We start from the raw sequence: 15933 nt of genomic DNA, 5'->3' as shown, positions 1-15933 counted from the left end.
GAAAATGAGTAATAAAATATGCACAATGATTACCATAAAGAAGTCTACAATTAGTAAGTTACTGCATTAGAGAAAAATTCCATTTTTTTCTTAATCTGACAATGTCGCAGCAAACCTGATGCCTTGGTGAGGTTATTGCCTGCTAAATCTGACTGTTAGGATTATATTTTCTATATATCTATTGGCAGGGGTACGGGGACGATGACAAACCACCTCCCAACCAAGAATAGCCTAATTTTTTTCTCTATATATGTACAGTCAAGCCTGTGCTTGGATTTCAGGAACAAAGTCTTTTTCTCCTTTGGAGTTTTTTCACTCCTTTTGACAGGCTTCTAGCTGAAGTTCACAGACTTCTAAAACTTTTTGAAAAAAGCTAAGTAGAGACAACCTTAATGGATTTAATTTTAAATTATACATTTGAAGCCCAGACAACAATTGTGTATGTTATCAAAAACTATGAGCAGTTTCTGCTATAAAATCCAGCTATTTTCATATACTGAATATTCTGAAACATATTTGGCTTGTGCCCCAAGCCAAATTTCAATAAAATAAAATTTGCTCCAAGTTGAATCCAGACAGCGATGCTAGCAGGGTAGGGTGTTGACTGGCAGAGCACGGGAGTGCTAAACAGCTCCTGGCCACTGCTTTGTTAATTTGACCTAAGCTAAACAGGAAAGAATAGAAAACAGAATATGTATCTCAATTGCTTTGCTGCTTGTTTCAGAGGACTGATAACCTGTAGCCAGGACCTGACCAGCACTGACCACTTGCAACATGTCCGACTGAGATGGTCGTGACTTTTTTTGCTTTTTTTTTTTTTTGTAAGTCTTGTTGAGCTGATTTTGTTTCCTTCAAAGCCATCTAAAGTACTAGTGAATATTTTACGCACCTTATTTTTTAAAATATCATGTAGGTAGAAGTACTAGGAGCACAGTCTATCAGGAGAGATGTTACGAGGGCACTTCATATCAGGTATTAGTATCCAGGTATTCAGTTATTCGCATCCAGGCTTACAATGGCAGGCAAAACTAATTCTCACTATGGCTTTGCCTCCAACTGTGTCAGATTTACAGAAACCCGAGTCATATGGCTGTTGGTCTCTAAGATTTCTTAACAACATTGATTCGAAGCTGGTGTTTTGCTGAGATAAAACTGGGTGCCATCTGCAAGGGAAGCAGTATTTTGCTCCTTATAGACTGTGACGTCCTCTGCCTCTTGACAGCCTCTTGATAGTTCCTGCAAGTGCTTCCGTGGATCAGCAAATATCCAGATATCTAATGCTGGCTTTAAGGAGAATGAGTCTATTGTGGAACTGTACAAGAAAAATTCACACAATCAATTTGTAGAAGGGTTTGAATTGCGTCCTGACTGCAGCCTGATAAACAAAAGGGAGCTGAAAAGAATCCCGTTTCTCTAATGCTAGAAGATTGTTTTTATTCATTTTGTTAATGTGATGAATAAAGATTAATGTTTGCTAAGGATTATGATTTGCTGATATCGCCTGAATTAAGCCAAACTGGATAGTATAAATTACTAGTGGTCAAATTTGGCTGGCTTGCTAATAGTTTTTTCCAAATTAGTGAACCATACAGTTTGGTATAATGAATGCTCTGTGGATCCTAATTTTTTTAGGTGTATATTTATATTGGCTTCTGTTCAAGAAAAAGATGATTTTAACTATGTTAAAAGATGGAATATTTTGTGCTAGATATACCAGAAGCACTAGTACAAAAATGTGCAACTCACTATTCATTCCATTCTGCCTCTGAAAACTTCCTCAAGAGAAGGTCGCAAGAGCATTTTAATTTTTCTTTGAAGCCACAACTTTGAATTTAGTTACAAGTGTGATTTTTAATTATGACGCATTTTAGATCTTTAGACTATTTTTTTAAGTTTGTTTATAGAACAAGTGCAGAGTACAAATAAATATTTGAAGTGTAAAAAATGTTCAAATGAAAATCTGTAACAACTGTATTCCATTTTGTAATTGTAGTCTACCTTTTCATGGAACGAATGAAGTATTTCTGTTGCTGGTTGCTTTTTTCTTCCTCGTGAGAAGAGGATTTTGACTATCTGTACCCTTGAATGTGTTCTGATAAACAATCTGAAATAAATACCTGACACTAGAAATCAAAAATTCCAGTGGTGTTTGTCTTTGCTAAAAATCAGATCTACTCTAGCATTAGGGAGAATTATGAATTTTGAAATGCAAAGTCTCAACTATTTTTTTTCTGTAGGTTTCAGAGAGCAGCTAGATTTTGTTCCACTGGCAGCTTTAGGTTGGTGCTCCATTTTGAAAATGCTATGTAGTTACCTCTAAATAAAAATAAAGGGTTGACAAGCATGCTAAAAGCCTCCACTGTAAAACTACAAAAGATGACAAGAATCATTAGTAAATATATTTGACAAAAATTAATCAGAAGGACTTCAGAAATTAAGTCCTAAAAATGAATTGGAGGTCAAACCCCGAGAGGGCCCTGAGTGAGCTGTCCTCACCCAGAAGATGGCCCTACTTGGAGCATGGGGAGAGCACTGAAGCTGTGACCTCCCGTGCTCCCTTCCCATCCACCTCCTTCCAGGATTTCCAATAACTACGAACTTACCTTTTATGAATTAATGCAGCTAATTTCCTTTAGATGAGAAGTAAAGTCTGAGGAAATATTTATCTGGATCAACTTCCTCTTAGTCTATTTATATTCAGAGATATGGTGTGCTTCCTGCGCTCACACAAATTTGTTCTTTTCTAATGAACAAGATCAGATCACAATTCATATTGCTTTTTGTGTGGAGAACATTAAGGAGAGAAAAACAAGCCAGGCAGAAAGATGTATTTCCCTTATGCCAGTTTCCAATTTATTCTGATGTAAAGATGCTCAGCTATTTATAGCGTCTCTTTCTGAGATACAGCCAGCAGGTTATGTGCTTGGGTAATGTGTTTGTTGCCAAATAAATAATTAAATGATGCTTCTAAATTTAACCACATTGTTAAGTGCACTAACGTTGGACTGAGTACCTTGCTGAAGGCAAAGCGAGTGAACTTGTTAAGACCTGGATGTAATGGACACCCAGTAATTACAGCTACTGAAACAATAATATCATTAAGTCCCCAGAAATACTCTTGCAGTGGTTCTTGAATGTCTGACCAACCAGTAAGCCCTGTGCTCAGTAAGCATTTTCTACTTGCATACCCCTATCACGCACTTTAACATTATTGCCATTAAATGCTTACCGTCAGATTACATGGAGATCCTCTAAGAAAGAAATTGATCTTTCAATGAATCTGGGCAAAATTTAAATTATACCATCTTAACCTTAAAGTAGTTCAGCAGCACAGTAATATGTATCCATAAGTAGAAAGACATGTTTTGTTTAGCTCTGTTGAGCAGCCTGGGTCAGCTGTGAAGGTCAATAATCAAGAAAATGAGCACCATAAGGTGTTCATAAAGGTATGAAAATACTGCAGGAAGGTAAATGATGTTTTATTTAGATCCCTAGAGCCAGTCCATTCTAGAAAGGCAGTAGAAAGCACACATTGGTCCCAAGAACTGCTGTGTAAAAGGAGGCATCTGCATATAAAGATTTGAAAGTCCTTTCCCTGCTTGCTTTTGCGAAATTCCCTGGCACCAAGAAAACCCGGGAAATATTTTTTTCTCAAGACAAATCCTGAGCTAAGGTGTCTGTCTGTTCTGAAACCCTATAAAACTGAATGCCTGCCTCTAACTTTATATGTGGCTAAATAATAATTGGTTTGGCAAAAGCTTTTTTCTCCAATTCCTGATGGGCTTTTCTATTTTTATCTGCTTTTGCTTTCATGGAAACCTCCTCCCTCCCCCACTGGAGAGAGACCCAGGAGTGTTTTGCTGAGCTGGGGGCTTCTCTGTTCCCCCCGGGAACCACAGATGCTTTGTTGTTGGAGTTAATTCAAAAATGGACAATTTTAATCACACAAAAGTGTTATCCCCATACAATGACATGAGCAGGATTAAGATGAAAGTCGGTCTGTAATCCAGCATTTATTATTTGCAGCAACCAATTCTGTAATGGCCCATGTTCGAGCGCAAGGCAGTAGCTCGGCCACCTGCCCTGGCTCTAAATCCCGACTCCTCTCTTTATCTTTTCTGCTTTTCTCCGTATAGTAAATCTGTAATGCTCACATTTTAATTCCTAACAGGTGCCAAGGAGCTCTGGTACGGAAGTAATAAAGACAGTATTTCATTTTAACCTTGGGCTAGCCAAAACACACAAATCATTTTGCCCCAAGGCCATTAAAATGTCTTTCAAATACAGCATAAACTTTAAACCTTGGTTTCAATCTAGGCATTATCCAGGCAGCCCCTCTTGTATAACTCAGCAGAATCAATAAACACCACCTAACATTTCCACATGCTATGTGAAGTGTGCTAGATGATGTTACTTACCTGTCTTATTCTTTCACATTAGGTGTAATTTATAACCTATGCATCTGCACAAAGGATTTCTCTGCCAGGAAGGTGAAACTACTAGGTTTTATGTTAGGCAATAGCAAACAACAATTTGGGTGGAGAGTTAAAAACCTTAATACTGTTTTATCAGGGAGAGAATGGGAAATGAAGCAAGCAGAAGTGCAGAATGGTGAATTACACCAATTTTGGCATTGAATTATTTCAAATTCTCAAGCTTTTCCCAAATTTAATGGAAAAAAATAGGAAAAATAAGCTGGGGGTTCAGACACGCTCAGTGCTCTGTTCTCATTGCTTAGAGGGGACTGGATCTGAATATAGCAACAATCAAGCTTCATTTCATAATCTTAATTTCTTACGGACATTAGTGCTTTAAATTACCGATTTTTAAAAAATTGTTTTTATGCACTACTTAAGCTCAGTTCAGAGAGGGTTCTAACACAATTTTATTAGCCAGCTTCCTAGCAATGAAATCTTTTGGAACCTCATGGCAGCCCTAAAGTGCTCCACACTTGCCTAACGCAAGATCATTTATCCATCCTCTGGCCAGCAGAACTGGCCAGCCTCTTCTCCATGTTGGTACCATGTTGGTACCACTATCAAGACGACTGTATGGATGTGCCAATCCTGCACGGCAAACCTGGTTCTTTCTGGAAGGCACTGGGGCAGGAGGAATTTGGGTGACTGAAGAAAATCATCCATGCAGGTTACTAAAGTGAAGGAGGTGGCTCAATGTGCCCAAAACATTTGGCACCACAGTTTCTTCCATGAGTTTTTTTGTGTTCAGCTAACAAGATAGTGAGGGATTTAAAAGATCAAATACTTCTCTATGCTGAATTCAGAAGGGGCTTACTTTTTACTTTGTTATTTCTCTAGAGACACTTAAGTAGATTTTCATAGCAATTCTGAAGGAAATTGCTCATCTCTGTCCCATTCTGCTGAGGGCAACCCCAATGCTACCTCATGAAATGGCTATTAAAGCATTATCAGTCATGAGATAGCTTTTGCTCATTGCAAAACTGACTAAACAAAACTGGAAATTAAGAGAAAATGATCAGCACTAGTTCCTCTCAGCCAAAGCTAAGGCCTATTTAAAAAAACATGTTTGTATGTGTGTATTTCTATCAAGTGGTCTGTATCCAAGCAGAGGATAAATAGATGACATAAAAGCAGTACCGTCAATCTAACAGCTGCCACCAGAACTGAGTTAAAGCATGATAAAAATATAAATTATAATGTCTTCAGACTGTTACATGGGGCCAAATGCAGTCATCGTTGTTCATGAGGCTGAGAAAAAGTGGAGTAAAGATGTTTCTAGCGGGATGGAGAAGGAATCACTGTCCCATGCAGGTGTTCTGCAGAGTCCTCCAGATGCTGCTCTAGAGAACAGCCTAGAGGGACTGCTATTTGCCCCCCAGAAATACATGGGGGTCAGTGAATCAGCTGCACTATTTATGTAATTAGATCATTTTTCTAAGATTATTTTTTCTCTATCATGGTCTTTTTTTTTGCTGAGGTCAATAGGGAAGTAAATGTATTTTTTGAAACATAGAAGCTGGGCAGATAAGGACTAATCCAAAGGGCACATTCAACAATTCTGGATAATAATAACAATAACAATAATAACAATAATAATAATAACAACAATAATAATAATAAGTAGTAGCAGTTTGAATATGTATCAGGGCAAAAAAATATTCAATTATCTACACAATCAATTACATTTTATAATTTAATTTTGCAAGTCTCACACTGGTAACAAAGTCAAATTGCCACTACAAAAGTACTTTTTTTTTACTAAAGGTGATAAACACAATCTATGCTTTGTCTTCAACAAACATCACCATGACACTTAGCCTATAGATTTGCTGAGTAAAACAGCTCCCACGTAGACCCTAGCGACCTTGGTAGTTCAGAAAGAGTAATAGGTGCTGCTGGGTTAATGAGTCACTAACCTGATGTTTTAGGGTGAGGCAGGGCATGACATGAAAACCTTTTTGGAACCATTATGTCAAAGATCTGCATCCAAATCAATGACCCTTACTCATATGCTAATCAAAAGCAATCAGTAGTATGTTTTAAATTGTTTTCTCCATTAAACTTACAGATGACTGGGAAATCAGCCAGCATTAAAAATGGACTGTAAATAAACTAAGCTCCCTGTAAGTTCTTGGTATGTGCATTACACATGCACCTCATCTCTTAAAAAAATGACAATAATAATAATAATATAAAGTTGTCACGTAATACAATTACTCTTCAGTTAAGTACAGCTGATGGTTTGATAGATTTAAAAAGCTCAAGAAATTTGAGATAAGACAGGGGGGATTACTCAATCAGAAAATAAAGTTGCAAGAGTGGAAAGTGTGTCGAAGAAGATTGAAAAAATTGTTAGCTCTGTTAGTGGTTTTAGTGATTATGTGATAAGATTGTCAATGAAATATTTATGCATGTAAATGCATAAAGTTTAGCATTTTATTTCCCATTGGGAAAATAGGGACAAAGGGGATACTACTGAAAGAAGATCACTCGAGTGATGTATTTGCACCCTGAATTAGTGGGGTTCTGTCCTCACCAAAAAGTCCTGAATAGTTGAATGCCAATAATAATAGTTCTTCAATAATATTTTGACCATATTAAAAGCAATAGTACACACATTTATCCTTGCTATAGGGTTCCGTTAGAAAGATATTAAGGGAGATTGATGAGATGCAGGTATATTGCTTGTGATTGTAATAAATTTGTTTTATCCATATGGAACCCTGTAGGTTTTATCCTTGTCAAATATTTTAATCATCAATAAACTTGATTGTCTGATGGATGTTTAGATGAAATAATTTGGAACAATGGAAAAGCCAATAGTAGCAGATGGCAGAAAAGTGACGGGGTGATCTGAAAGAAGCTACTTCAGAAGCAGCAGGAGAAAGGAGCCATTCTTACTCTATGGGTAAGGTCCAAATGCTTCTGGTTCCAGACCAATGTGCAGATCATAACACGAGTGACCCATCTTTTGGATAATACCTACTGGGATTTTCCTGAGAGGACAAACTGAGTCCATATGGCAAAATCACAAAGCACTCTCCCAGATTAATATCTACTACTAAAACCCCACACAGAAAACTATGGTTTTAATGAAGATTGGTGTGTTAGATACGTGTTTTCTTCCTGTCAGTCTGTTTTCTAGCAATAGCAGGGACTAACCATATGATCCCTGCAGCAAAAATAGCTAAGCAATTTCCAGTGTCAAGACTGTTGGTTGTCCAGGCACTGAAGATCACCTTCGCTCATGCATCCTGCACCTTCAAGTCTTTCATGTTAACAACAAATGATGCTCTAAGAGAGTGGCACCTTCTTTGCCAGCTCAGTAGTACTCCCAGTGCCCACCAGAAATTTAGGGACAGGGTTTTACTATTTTATTTATTGCACATAGAGTTATTCTGCATCATATTGACTTTCTTATAAGATGTTTCATTTGTCATGGTGAACACACACTCCAACTTTTGCAAGTACAAGTCTTGCCACTTTAAATCTGAAATGTAAAAACTGTGGCAAGTCCTGGGCAACACGTAGCTTTCATCAACTTTCTGTACATCCTTTTATTCACACCAAGAATTCTGGCATGATCACCACTAAGCTAACAGAAAGCCATTTCACTAAGCGTGAAACAAAACAGACATTACAGTTAACTTTTCTTGATACGGCAGGGGAATGGGCACTGATGGATTTGAAGTTTTACCTCACACTTCTTGATTTCTAAATAAGATTTTACATACTTTTACAATCTCCTTTTCACATTAGCTGTCTCTTAAGTTCATTATAGTCCTTTGTAGGATAATTAAATGATGCTTATGTAAAAGTAGTAATTCCATCACAAGATCCCAATGAATAAGAAAGCAAATCATCCTTGTCAAAATGTGCTGTTCCTGTGTATCAGACAGCAGTGCACAGAACTGGCAACAGTGAGCTGCTGAGAGGTTTCATTTTTAGGGGTTCATGCAAATTACTTTTTTGCTTTAGTTCCATATTAAGAGGCACCTTTTGCATTTCATTTCAAATTCTCTTTTGCATGAAACCAAAGCCAATGCTAGATATAAAATGAACATAACTCAGCTAAAATCAATTAGGGAAAGATGGTTTATAATTCGAATCAAATTGAAAAAATTGCAAATCATGTATTTGCCTAGAAAGGTATTTTTGGGGTTGACTGTAAGTAGGGATTAATGATTGACCCAAAGTGAAATCTGTCAGATTTGGGAAACCAACTTCCTCAAAAGTTCTTTATCATTATTTTGTGGAAGGAGGAGTCCAAGCCCAAGATTTTTCTCCCAATAAAGCAAAAAGCCCCAATTTTTGGACATTTGGCTAGTTCCTTGTTTGCAAGACTGATGACTTGATATTTAAAAATGGAGCTGAATTGCCAAATATTTGAAAAGGTTGAAGACATATTCCCTCTAAGAAGATATTTTTTAACTTAAATCCCCCCAAATCAATTTTGATTTAATACAAAATATTGGGGGTTAGATTTTTTTTAGAAAATGAGGGGGAAGGAGGGCGAATTGCTAATTTGCTCTAGTAATGACAGAGGATAATGTGTAATGATTTGTGATAATGGCATAAAAGTTGAAGGGAAAGCAATTTTAAAGTAGGATCTTGCCTTACAAACTTTTTGTATTTATCCAGTGCATGATACTGCCAAAGTCATCCTTGTTCCCTTAGGAGTGCTCAAAAGTTTTACACAACAAAGCCGAAGAGTGGGAGCTTTCCTTGTCAAGTTATTCCCATTTTCAAATATTGCCTAACAGTCCAAAAGTGATCTAGCAATACTAAGATGTAAGGAGAGAGGTATGGAAAAAAGTTTTTCAAGGTAATGTAGTATTTTCCCTTAACAATTTTCACATTGAAACACACACCGCTCTGAGGAGCACCTGCCCAGGTCGACAGGCTGAGTGTTGGTACTCATCACAGCACCTTCGGCTCCAGCTTGGTGTTTGACTTGGAGGCACTGTGGAGGAAGGAGGGATGGGAAGATCCTGCCAATGCTGAACTGCCCACGCAGAGCATGCTCAGCCCACACACACCACAGCCATGGGAGCATATGCTCAAAGAGGACACCCAAGGAACAACACATGAGCAGAACCACTTGCACACCTCACGCCTTGGCATTGCTCCCTTAAAGCCTTTCTTCTTCTCCTTATGGGATTTCATGGGTCTCTTTTTTCCTGTGTTTAGCTCAGTTGCTAATCTCTCAGTACTATGAGTCACCTTCCATCATAGTGGCCTACGCGAATGACAGATCATGTTCACCCCTGGAGAAGTTCAGGGATGTAGCTAAGGGGAAAAGCCTGAGCTTTGGATTGAGAAATAGAGAATACTTCAGCTAATGAATCAGACTAACACTGTGTGGCAGCTGAGTCTGGAGGCTTTTGTGCAACATTCTACAATCCCAAACTGTTGAATTAGATGTTCTGTCCTGAGAGACCCCAAAGGCATTGCTTTAAATATCTCAATTAACAATCCCACTGAACATTAAGGAAACTGCTAGACTTTGTCTTTCACATGTCAGGGTTTAGTCTTAGAGAAATGTAGCCATGGATGATTAAGACATCCAAAGTAATTGAAATTTTCTGCTCACTTGAGGAGAGGGTCCATGACTGTAAACATCACCCCAGCCCTGGACCAAAAGGCAATGCCATCAGCTCTGGGTGGCTCCCCGTGAACGCTGTGTGGCAGACAAGTTGCTCTCTCTTGGAAAAGATATTGCACATTAGTGTTGTCCTGTGTGCTGAACAGGCCTTACTAATTACCTTTTCATCCTAATTAAGCCTTCATCTTAAATGTGCCTTTCCAACCCTGCTGCCCTTTAAAGGGCAAGACTACCAAATAGGTGTTACATGAAGGACACTACACAGAATATCAATGAATGAAAAATTCACTAGGGTATTACCCTTCCTGAACACACAGTTTAAAAGGATCTGGGTTTAACGGTAAAATCAGGACCATTTTTTTGCTTCATTTCCCAGCCCTCAACTGCTTATGTACCTACAAACACAAAATTCCATTTGATAATTAGTGGTGAGAGAAATCAAAGGGTATGCACTTTAATGTGGCCAAAGCTAGATGATGAATTTAATATAAAGATACTCCCGAAAGATTACAGCTTAAGCTATTCCACGGTCGATAGAAAGTGTTAAACATTCTTTAAAAAAAAAGCAATTCCCTTGGATGAATCCCTAAATAGGGCTATGATTAAATCGGACATTTGGGAATAAGCTGGAAATTGGCAAATGCCTAGTTTAGATTTATGATTCGAAAGCCAAGTACTGCTGAGCTCAGCAGCAGTCCCCCGGCTCACGCCGGTTTTTATCAGTTACAAAACCAATCTGCGCTGTATTTCAAGCCTAACAGAGGCACATGAGGAAACGTGATACGTTTTGAACTTCAGGCTGAAATTTGATTTACTCTGACACGCATTCACCCCTCTCCTGCTCCATCACACCATGGATTTTACTGGTTCCTACTGGTACAGGTTAAGGTATTCTTCCCATATATTCATCACAATCCTGTCATATAGGATATTTCCTACTCAGCCTGCTCTTACCCTTTTTTTATTTGACCTTCCCAAGCTGATAGGAACAAAGGCTACTAGTGAAATCCTAAGTCTAATTTTGAAACTTCAGGGAGCCTGCACCCTTCTGCAGTTCACCTGCAGCAGACACCAGCCCCCGAGCTGTGACAGCAAACGTTTATCTACCAACCCATCCAGCTTACACTGCTGTTAACCACTCTGGGTCACTGTAAGAAAAAGCCATAGAAGATTTTTGTAAATTTTCCTGAAAAGCAAATTTCCTCTATCATTTCTGCAGCATTATAAAAGTCACCCATCCTCAGGCACAGCCAAGGGTGAGAAGGCTTCTGGGGGCGAGTGACACGTCCTGGCAAATCAAGCGAGCTGCTCCCCTTTCACTGGCTGAATAAAACTGCAGGGTAGCTCCAGGCTGGTTTTCATTAGAGGTGCCCAATATCGATGTTCAGTTAAAATTCAGTTTAGGAATGAATACATTTTTCCAGCTTTTTAAAAACAGTCATTCAAAATAGAAGGATAGATACCAATCCTTAGAACTATTAACACTGCAGTCAATTGCAGGGTGACAGGTAATGATGACTTCAAATAGTCAAATAAACAGCTTCAGGTAAAAACAAATTTAGATGATGTATTTCTGAGCCTTCTAGGATTTTGATTTCCAATCTATTAAAAAAAGCAAGCTGCTTGCCAAGCTACCTGATAGCTCCTATTTCCAGCTGAGATTTCCAGAGTTTAATCACATTTCTTCTGAGATACTTTTGGAGAATTACTTTTTAAAAAATAGGACTATGATTTGGAAACACATATCCAGGGGTCCACAGAGGAAGCAGGCTACATTTCCTTCTTGCTTTTTTACTGAACTCTTTATATAATAAAAACATTTTTCCTTCATATTTTGAACACTGAGATATGAGTTAACAAATTGTGTTCCCAATTTTCCCTCAGCCCAAGCCACAACTTCTGCCATAATTTATAGCCACAACTACACAGTGAAAATGTGCACTAACTTACAGCAGGTATTCCTAGTAATACGGCATACAACCACACTGTTGATAATATGAACTAAATAGCATTTAGTTTTGGTCTGCCCTACCTATTCTGTTTGTACTGATGTGTTAAAAACAGCGCTACCCAGCCATACCTTGGAATACATCAAGGGTTTAAAATGTTAAAAAAGTTCATTTTTTAGAAACAGTAATCACACTTCAGAGAAAGAGCAAGAGATTATAATGTTATCCATCATGTTATAAAATAAGTGAAAAAAACCCCAAACCCAAACATGACTATGCCTCCCATCATCAGAGTATCCACTGGAGTTTCTCCTTTCCAAAATTTAGATTAGGAGCTCTACATTAGGAGATGAATAAATGTGCTGTAGTTTTAAAAATATTTTTTAATCCCTCATGTTGAGTGGAACATCGACCAGACAGGTAAACCTGAACCTGAGGGCCATTTTCCTCGCAGAAATGACTTTTTACACTTTCTCAGGTGAAAGAGTAAGCTAAACTTACCAAGGGAAAATTGAAGGACGGATGCAGTAGTTGTGTTAAGGCCAGTGGTGGTCTGCAGGAAGAAAAGCAAACAGCAGAGAGGTTGTGTTAGATCATCAAAACAATACATTCATCACTGGTTTTTATTTGAAAGCATGGAAACTCTCTGGATACCTAGACCTCCAGTGCATAAAACTATTACTTGCCAACCCTTTCAGGTTGAGTGATTATGAACACTTCTGTTATGTCATTTTGATTATTGATATCTCATCATATGTCAAAGCTGGATTTTTTTTTGCTTTCATTGTATTAATGTCTACAAAGCCAAGAACATTTATGTGAAACACTGGTGCTTGACCAGTGTTTAGAAGATTGAAAAAATGAACCCTGTGGTCATGGTCAGCTTAGTATAAATATACAGAATGGTTTTCACTTCTCTCAACACAGAACAAGACTAAAAAATGATCATAAATAAATATGAAAAAATAACATTAAGTAAACCTAAAATAATAAAATTAAATATTAAGATGGAAAAACAGACCTTAAGTCTTCAACAGCAAAGCAAACAAGACCTTGGTGCATCTCTATTACTGCATAATAGAGATACAATGAAATTTTGTAGTAGCATTTACACACTTTTGACATCCAACCAAGACCTAGAAACAGGCTGAAAACACTAAGCAGCTCCCTCTGTATCCAGCACACCACCTTCTTTGAGGGCTTTCTCTCTTCTTTGAATGCCCCCATATTTCAGTAATTCAAATTAGGACTGTTTTCCTGAAAACGCTATAAGAAGCACTAGAGTGTTGTGTATTTATTTTCAAGTCATTTTAAAAGCTGGATTTAATGATACTGCTACATAACAAGCAAGGTAGAAGCAGTGCCTAAAAACACTGCCTGATCTAGTTTTTTTGTCAAAGAGCTGAAAAATCATTGCAACTGTTCAGCAAGCAGAAAGACCAAATGGAGGATCATTCCAAAAAGAGAAGACTCGAAGTTTAGTCCATTCACTTTAGCAAAAGACCCAACAAAGTTATAATTTATCAGTATAATTTATCAGATTTTAGAGGCTACATTGAAGAAGGAAAAATGTACGAGATGAAAGACAATGGGAATATTAAATCAAAAGAGAAAAGGAAAAAAGGCATGATCTGGCTAGACAGTAAGTTCCCACAATCATAAAAGAAGTCATCTAATTGGAAGAAAAGCAAATGCCTTGAATTCGTCTGATCTTGTTCCCAGTAATGCCTGCATCCTAGATTTCAAGACCTTGGAGTTGTCCTCCCACATCGGACCCTACACATCAATACTTCATGTCAACTCCCCAGTGAGTAGTGACAGACTCTTCCATCAGATGTGCTCCATGTGATCTGCATTCATGCACCACATCATATCGTGGTTATGCTACAGAGAAGTCAAACTTCTGAGCAAATTCAGCCCCAGAAGTAAGGTCGTGGGGCTAGCAGATTTTGGCTACCAGAGCTCATCTTGGAATCTGCATGGAGGCAGCTCCAAGCAGAGAACCTGGAGGACTTGAATGATTCTCCTGCTTTACTTGTATGAGTGATGTAGAGGAAACTGAATTGTGGATAAGAATGAAAAAAAGTGGTAATGTGCAAAATATAGACAAAGATTTGAACGCATGGACACTAAACTGTCATTTTCTAAAAAAGCCAGCACCCAAGTAAAGATTAGGCTCAATGACTTGGAAGATGCTACATTCTTTCAAGCTGCCATTAACTATGGCAGTATTACAAAGGCAATTTTATCAGCATTTTGTCATGATGAATAGTACAATTTCTGCATAATTTCCCTGAGTAACATGGTGATAGCAGAGATTCTTCCATTATCAGGTATCCCTGCACTCTTTAATTACCTACTATGCAGATAAACATGAAAACTGCTGAGAGAGATCTCTCTCATGTCTGAAGTCCCTTATTACTCTGTGCATCACTGCATGACACTGAACAAAAGCTAGTCCTAAATGCAGATGTTTTCTGACTGTTATCTAGGACTCTATTGACACAGAACAAATGTTATGTCTCAGTCACCTGTATTGGCTTTTCTGTCTTTGGAAACTTTCAAAAGTATTTCCGTATCTTTGTAAGTGCATATTCAGAATGTATATTCAAATGTATGTGATTAACAAATTCTCAGTGGTAGCTCCCTCCATTCCATTCCATTCCATTCCATTCCATTCCATTCCATTCCATTCCATTCCATGTACTAACATCAGCTTTTGGGTAGCTACATGCTAAATCAGCTCAGAAAGTTGAATTCTGTTAAACTAATAGTCTTTTTCCTTTGCAAGTCAGTTTTAACCTGGATTCATTTTCTGGTGTGATTTGCCATGCAGCGCACCAATGCTCATACAGACACCGTCTCTCCCCCTTGGCAGGAAGGGACAGGTGGTGATGCAGAAGAGTAAAAGGGACTGGACTTCTTCCAGCGCGGCCACACACCTAGTTGAGGTATTCATGAAATTATGCCTTTAAAAATAACTGATCGAGACCTGCAGGAATTGGCACGGGTGTTTGGTGTGGTTTTTTTCTTTTCTACATACATATCGCACATGGAGAGGAACTTCTTATAAATGTTAAGAAATGGGACCTTCACTGAAAGGCACTGAAGACTAGCTGATAACAAGACTACAAGTGCTTTAGGAAGGTGAATGGAAATTTAGGAACTTTATCACAGCTATTAATGCTCTGTGAACTAAAACAGGTTCAGTGGAACAGATTCCCAAGGCTTCACAATCATCTCAAGCAGCAACTTTTAAAGCTAACTGAGTACTTGGCACTATCTGTACAACACATTTACTTAAAATACAGTTTCCCTCTCTTTGGAATATTCCAATGGGTAACTTTAGTCTTTAAAAAAATATAGGGAAGCTGCATTTATATAAATCCTTTAAAAATACCATCACATCCCCATTTAAGTCCATTCTGTCATGATCAATTCAGTATTAAGTAACAAACTTATTATGCCACATAATAAAGTGCTTTCTGACTTGAGTTATGAGTACCAGTCTACATTCAATTAATTATGTTGTGCAAGTTCCAGTTTGAAAATGAAAACCCTTTATCAGTGTTCAGTGGCTTATATCACCAAGAAATTAAATGTATCAGTTATCACAGAAGAGGCATTCGTGTAGACTTAAAAGAGACTATGCTGTGAATCACAGAATCACAGAATCACAGAATCTTAGTGGTTGGAAGGGACCTTTGAGATCATCGAGTCCAACCACATTAAAAAAAACCAACCAAACAAAAAAAACCACAACACACAAAACCAAACAAACAAGCAAACAAAACAAACAAACAAAAAAAACAAACACACACACACAAAAAAAAAAAAGCACTCACCAACTAAACCCCACACCCACAACCTCACACACAACACCCCACCACAAACCAACAAT

General features: G+C 38.0%; 1 protein-coding gene across 1 annotated transcript in view; it reads right to left on the bottom strand.

The window, feature by feature from the left end:
• RELN (reelin) overlaps positions 1–15933 on the bottom strand; it is a 292013-nt gene that overhangs the window by 136283 nt on the left and 139797 nt on the right. The window contains exon 8 of the mRNA XM_074169082.1: positions 12534–12585. Within this exon, the coding sequence (XP_074025183.1) occupies positions 12534–12585 (52 nt within the window). The remainder of the gene's footprint in view (positions 1–12533; positions 12586–15933) is intronic.

This window comes from Numenius arquata, chromosome 2 (assembly GCF_964106895.1).
Source record: "Numenius arquata chromosome 2, bNumArq3.hap1.1, whole genome shotgun sequence".
Classification (NCBI taxonomy): domain Eukaryota; kingdom Metazoa; phylum Chordata; class Aves; order Charadriiformes; family Scolopacidae; genus Numenius; species Numenius arquata.
This window is presented reverse-complemented; position numbering and strand designations above follow the sequence as displayed.